Source organism: Palaemon carinicauda, chromosome 4 (assembly GCF_036898095.1).
Source record: "Palaemon carinicauda isolate YSFRI2023 chromosome 4, ASM3689809v2, whole genome shotgun sequence".
NCBI lineage: Eukaryota > Metazoa > Arthropoda > Malacostraca > Decapoda > Palaemonidae > Palaemon > Palaemon carinicauda.
This window is the reverse complement of record NC_090728.1, coordinates 108,205,529-108,213,028: the sequence shown is the minus strand read 5'-3', so window position 1 is coordinate 108,213,028 and position 7,500 is coordinate 108,205,529. Positions and strand designations below refer to the sequence as shown.

Sequence of the window (7,500 nt, the reverse complement as noted above, 5' to 3'; positions counted from 1 at the left end):
ACATAAAAACCCCTTTTTTATTTATTATTTCTTTATTATTATTCTTTTTTTAGATAATTATTATACTGTATTGTATTAATGTTATGTGTAATTATGTGTAGTCATTTATTAAGGAGTTATTATGGGTTTTTAGGCTGAGGAACGAATTAAACAAATTACCGTGTATTCTTATGGGAATATTTGCTCCAACATACGATCGTTTTAACATACGAAGCAGTTTCTGAAACGAATTAAGATTGTATGTAGAGGTATTACTGTATATATATATATGTATATATATATATATATATATATATATATATATATATATATATATATATAATCTTATAGATATTTATGTACATGTGTGTCTAAATGTGTGTGTGTATATATATATATATATATATATATATATATATATATATATACATATATATATATATATATATATATATATATATATATATATATATATATATATATATATATAGCAGTAGTAGAGGTTCAGTGTTATAAAGCTGCTTCTGTGGTGTAAAATGGGGAAAGGTTTGCTCTGGCACCCTAGCAGTACCAGCTGAACTCAGTTGTTGAGTTCCCCAATGAGGTTGAGAGGAGTTTAGAGAGGAAAGGTCCCCTTTTTTTATTTATTTGATGTCTGCTATCCCCCAAAATTGGGCGAAGTGCCTGGGTTCGGGAATATTCACTAAGGATGCATCCATTATTGATGAATTTTCCATATTCGTAAGATTGTGTTACCAAATCTCCACGAATGGCAAAATCTGACTGTAATGTAATCCCCATTTGGAGAATATGCTAATGAGGATGGATTGTATGTCATAAATGGATGTAGGATTTAAAAATTTTATGCGATAGATCCATGTGTCAAGCTCCAGGTCAAATCTGAAGGTCAGCCAGTCATCTAGTAATGGATTAGATACGAGTTGACCTGCCTAGGCATTGTATTTCGTGAAGGCTTGTTTTTCCGTTCAGCAACTCTGGTAAATCTTGATTTGAGCCATAGAAATGACTACTCTAGTACCTTGGTTTACAAGTTTAATTCATTCCGGGAGCGAGCTCGTATATAAAACTAATTTACCCATACGAAATACTTTAAAGGGAAATTACTTAATGAATTCCACAAATCTATAAGTACTTTAATTTTTAAAGGTTTATAGTGAAATTTTGTGAACGAATTATAACAACATAAAGAATCAATGCACCCCAGTGAGCAATTCTGGTGAAATATCAGGAGTTCTCTCTGTTGAATGATGTTCATTATCACTATCTAAATCACTTAATTTATGCTTTTTGGACATATGTTTAATTTTTTTTTACACTATCACATTCAATTTTGACAAGGAAGTTATCTGTAGATGACTTCTTTTGCCTTTTTTTTTAAATGGCATGAATTAGGGGTAATAGGCCCTGTGTGGCTTATTTTGTGCAGGTCACCTCAGTAATTGTCCACAATAAAAAAAAAGTGTATATAGAGAAATATTTGCTAGGACATCTGTTTGAATATGTTATGCTTGTAAACCAATTTCCTTGTATTTCGTCACTTGTAAACCAATTTGCTTGCATTGTCACTTGTAAACTGAAGTACTACTGTAGTAACCTTTGGCATAGTGATTAACCCATTACTAGATAGGTTAATCCAATTGTTTTATATTTGGGATGCTGTATGTAAGAGCAACTTTCCTAGAGTTTATGCTGAATACCATCTTCTAATTTATCTAATTTTAGAAAGCTATTGATCACAAAGTATATGTTGGTTAAGTCGTATTCAGATTGACTGAGGAAGCCATTCCTTTTTACTATGTATTAAAAGTATTTCTTAACTATTTCACATTGTTCAATCTACTTAGTGTAATATTCGTTTCGAATAGATTGTTTTGTGTGTTCTCATAGAAGTATCAAGTTTTACTGTACTGTATTGAATATAATCATGTGTTGGTGTATGTCATTCAAAGTATTGGTTATTGGAAAATATTTTTCGAATTGCAAGATTTTTCATTTGATACTCTTTGTATTGTATAAAGCAGTGAGATCAAAGCAAAATGAAAATACTGTATTGTATCATTCTGTTCTTTAAAGATCAGTTTTGTTGTTATAACAAAGAATTTGATTCATTAAGAATATCATTAAGGGTAGAACTAGTAACCATATAAACGGACCCGTTATATCTTTTACCTGATTGTATTTGTTAATAAATAATTCTCTGTTTTCAGGAGTTGCTAAGCCATTTAAGAAAAGTCAAGACTATTAAAAAATCATCAGGTTCCAGGTTTTGGAGTATTTTGGTAGTGGTCTTAATAGTTGGTATTATTTGGGACATAAAGTCAGCTGGATCTTTTTATGGTAAGTTGGATTGAATTTTGTTTTAATAAATACCTCCATGCAGTTTAGATATGTACAGAATAGCAGTTTCAATAAAATTCTATGAAGGAATTTGACACGAAAGGTCATTATCTATTACAGTACTATTGATATTAAAGGGATTTTATTATATTTGTGGTAGCTGTCTTACTTTGCTTTAAAATAACTAAAAAAATTTATCCCCTGTGGCAGTAATTTAATACTCAGGCAGTTCAACCATGTTTTTCTTTTATAAAAATGGCTGCAGTTACTGATAATTATTATGTTGAATGTTCAGTATTATGATTTGTTGAAGGCCTTAGCATTTTTGCAAGTTAAGCCCTCAGATTGATATATTTGATTGTCCAAAGTATACTGCTGTAATTTTGGGGACTGTATATATTGGAAAAAGTTTTTGTATATTAGTAAAATTGCTTTGCTGTCTGAAATACCATTGAGTGTTTTTTCAAAATCATGGTTCCTTATGAGTTATTAGTATCATCATAGTGATCACGAATGTACTGTAATATGCATTTTTTTCTTCATCAAAATATCAACATGAAGCACTTAAAAAAGAAAGTACAATGCCTGCTTTTGAAAGAAAAGCAGGGGTACAATAGTAAATTTTTAAGTAAATTAACAATAATGGACTAATTCAAACCAAACAGATGTGATAAATTGAATTATGTTAGTTTTGTGGTCAGCATTAAAGATGGGACACTAACAGGCCAAGGAATATGGTTACTATTCAACAAAAAGCCACTAAACTTAATTGAGCATTTCAGACATGGAATCCCCAAAACTTTCTTTATAAAGGACACTGGCACCTCTAGTTTATACAGTTTGGTTAAAAATGACTTAAATATCTCAGAAATATGAATACTGGTTACTGTATCCAGTTTAAGCATTTCAGAGATGGAGAACCGCAAAACTATTTTTATATGGGGCACTGGCAACTCTAGTTTATACAGTTTGGTTAAAAAAGACTTTAATATCTCAGAAATGTGAATACTGGATACTGTATCCAGTTTAAGCCTTTCAAAGATGGAGAACCCCAAAACTCTCTTTATAAGGCACACTGGCCCCTCTAGTTTATACAGTTTGGTTAAAAATGACTTAAATACCTCAGAAATATGAATACTGGTTACTGTATCCAGTTTAAGCATTTCAGAGTTGGAGAACCGCAAAACTATTTTTATGAGGGGCACTGGCAACTCTAGTTTATACAGTTTGTTTAAAAAAGACTTTAATATCAGAAATGTGAATACTGGATACTGTATCTAGTTTAAGCATTTCAGAGATGGAGAACCCCAAAACTATTTTTATAAGGGAGACTGGCAACTCTATTTTATACAGTTTAGTTAAAAGAGAATTTCAATATCTCAGAAATATGAATACTGGATACTGTATCCAGTTTAAGCCTTTCAGAGATGGAGAACTGCAAGACTATTTTTATAAGGGCACTGGCAACTCTAGTTTATACAGTTTGATTAAAAAAGACTTTAATATCTGAGAAAATGTGAATACTGGATACTGTATCCAGTTTAAGCATTTCAGAGATGGAGAACCCCAAAACTATCTTTATAAGGGACACTGGCACCTCTAGTTTATATAGTTAGGTTAACGAGGACTTGAATATCTCAGAAATGTGAATACAGGTTACTGTATCCAGTTTTAAGCCTTCCATAGATGAAGAACCCCAAAACTATCTTTATAAGGGACTCTGGCACCTCTAGTTTATACAGTTTGGTTAATGAGGACTTACATATCTCAGAAATGTGAATACTGGTTACTGTATCCAGTTTTAAGCATTTCAGATATGGAGAACCCAAAAACTATATTTATAAGGGACACTGGCAACTATAGTTTATACAGTTTGGTTAAAAAAGGACTTAAATATCTCAGAAATGTGAATACATGTTACGGTATCTGGTTTTTCCTAAAGGTAATGAGGGAAAATTTATTGAAAATTTCTTATATAAAGATAGCTGTTCAATACATTATTCATTCTTGCAGATAAAACTACTTTTAAAACTTAAAAGCACTCCAAAATATGGGATTGTTTTATATAGCCAATCTAAAAGGAGAACCCTAAATCCAGTGGCTATTGGGATCCTCCATGACAGTCTGGAATAGCATACAGTAAAGTCTATTCACCTACCCTAGCCTACCATTAAATTTTTTTTTTCACGAGAAATTTATGTATGGAAAGGTGTATCAATGGTCGCTGTTAATTAAATCACTAAGAATTTATAAATCAATCTTTATTAGAGAAGTTTATTAGCCTGCCTTATAACCCAGTAACTATTGAGAGATATGCAAAGGCTGATTACACCACACAAACTGCTGAACTTGTTTGTTGCGTTTTATTTACGCTGCTTAGCTACCAGGTATGTTCTGTTTATAATGTACATACTGTATCTGTATATAAACCATATGAGCACTGTACATACAGTATCTGTATATAATGTAAACCATATGAACATTGTTTTATAAATAGTTGCTAGGCTTAAAGATTAGGATATAGAAATTTTTAGTAAGGAGCATTTTTATTTGAAGTAAAGAGCTCTTCATACATTCCACAAAGCTTATTGATTTTGATTTCTTTGTATGGTTTTCAGACTGAATCTGGTGTCTGCTTTGGCTTTGTTGTCCATGATATAAAGCAAATACCAAAATTAGGAAAACTTAACCTTTTATATTTTTGCATAATAAATAGAGGAAAGACTGAGAGAACAGAATATGCAATGGAAAATGAAATATCATTGGAAGGAGAAAAAATTAGTGAGGTAGAATCATTTAAATATTTAGGAACTATGTCTAATATAGGGTATTTAGAATTGGAGTTTAATAAAAGATTGGTAAAAAAGAACTCAGACAATGGCCAGGTTACGTAAAATTCGGAAATCAGAACGCCTGAAATTACATGTGAAAATCAGGTTAGTGAGATCTATTATTATTATTATTATTATTATTATTATTATGATTATTATTATGATTATTATTATTATTATTATTATTATTACTTGCTAAGCTACAACCCCAATTGGAAAAGCAGGATGCTCTAAGCCCAAGGGCCCCAACCGGGAAAATACCCCGGTGAAGAAAGGAAACAATGAAAAAATTATTTTAAGAACAGTAACATTACAATAAATAATTTAAACTATAAAAATTTTAACAAAACAAGAGGGTGAGAAATTAGATAGAATATTGTGCCCAAGTGTACCATTAAGCAAGAGAAATCAAACCTAAGACAGTGGAAAACCATGGTATAGAGGCTATGGTACTACCCATGACTAGAGTTTAACAATGGTTTGATTTTGGAGTGTCCTCATAGAAGAGCTGCTTACGATAGCTAAACAGTCTCTTCTAACCATACCAAGAGGAAAGTAGTCACTGAACAATTACAGTGCAATAGTTAACCTCTTGGGTGAAGAAAAATTGTTTGGTAATCTCAGTGTTGTCAGATGTAAGAGGACAGAGGAGAATCTTTAAAGAGTAGGCCAGACTATGCTCTCAATACAGTATGGACATGAGTCCTGGTATGATAATTAAGCTATCTCCAACAGATTTTCCATATTTGAGAACAAAGCCCTCAGGAGAATATTGGGAGTAAAATGGTAGGACAGGATTAGAAATGAAACTATAAAAGTGATTACTTGAGGGCTATATGTGGATGAGATCATGGTGAGGAGTAGATGGAGATGGTTTGGGCATGCTCTTTGCACTCCCCCAACAAGATTAGTTCACCAAACTTTTTAACTGGGTACCACAAGGCGCTAGAAAAAATGGGAAGACACAGGACTACATGGCTTAGGACTATGAAGTGTGGAGTAGGAGATTATGAGCAGAGAAGTATTGATTTGAAATTTCAAGATAGAGACGACTGGCGAAATCTAATCAAGGCCCTTTGCATCAATTGGCATAGGAGGAGATGATGATGATATCAATGTACAAGTTAGTGTGTTATTGGTAGTGGGTGTGCATGAATGCTGGTAAAATTTAATTCAATGACATATCATATTAGCTTGTTAGTGTTTAAAACTTCCGCAGAAGATTAGCCATACAGTATGAATTTATTATATTGTTTACATGGGACAGAGGGATCAGTTTTATTTTTTCTATAAACTGTACAAATAAGAAGAATCATTATTTGGATCAAATATCTCTTCAGCTAATTTTATAGTTTTGTCATATGGGTTTCAGTTCGAATCTTTTTCGTTTGTGTCAGGTAGTGAATTCCGAAGTTAGGAACATAGTGAGCATTTTTTTAACCCTATCAATACATAAATTACTGTATTTTGGAGTAGTTTATGATCTTTAGTGAAATTTTAAATGGTACTTACTCCATTAGTGGTTCAAAATTTGATGTTCCAAACAATTCAGGCATACAAATGTATCTTACTATTTACAAGCATTAAAAGATGTGGGATAAGTGAGTCAGTCATATTTATTAATTTTCATAAAGATTCATATTTTTACCAAACACTACCTCTGATTTTGTACAACCCCACATATGGTTTTAGCTGGGGGAGTGTATCCTGGGCCACATATGAGATTATTATTATAACAAGCTAAGCTATAATCCTAGTTGGAAAAGCCAGATGCTATAAGACCAAGGGCTCCAACAGGGAAAAATAGCTTAGTAAGGAAAGGAAACAAGGAAATTAATAAAATACAAGGTAAGTAATAAACAATCAAAATAAAATATTTTAAGAATAGTAACCATATTAAATTAGATCTTACATATATAACCTATAAAAAAACAAGAAAAAGAGAAATAAGATAGGACAGCATGCCCGAGTGTACCCTCAAGCAAGAAAACTCTTTATTCCAAGACAGTGGCAGGCCATGTTACAGAGGCTATGACATTACCCAAGACTAGAAAATAGTGGTTTGATTTTGGAGTGTCCTTCTGCCATAGCTAAAGAGTCTCTTCTACCGTTACCAAGAGGAAAGTAGCCACCGAATAGACACTGCAGTAGGCAACCTGTTATGCGAAGAAGAATTGTTTAGAAATCTCAGTGTTGTCAGGTGTATGAGGATAGAGGAGAATCTGTAAAGAATAGGCCAGACTATTCGGTGTATGTGTAGACAAAGGGAAAGTGAACTGTAACCAGAGAGAAGGGTCCAATGTAGTACTGTCTTGAGTTTTACCTGAATTTT

At 32.3% G+C, this 7,500-nt stretch overlaps 1 protein-coding gene across 1 annotated transcript in view; it reads left to right on the top strand.

The window, feature by feature from the left end:
• Tmem214 (Transmembrane protein 214) overlaps window positions 1–7,500 on the top strand; it is a 377,130-nt gene that overhangs the window by 309,143 nt on the left and 60,487 nt on the right. The window contains 1 exon segment of the mRNA XM_068372549.1: window positions 2,208–2,337. Coding sequence (XP_068228650.1) covers window positions 2,208–2,337 — 130 coding nt within the window.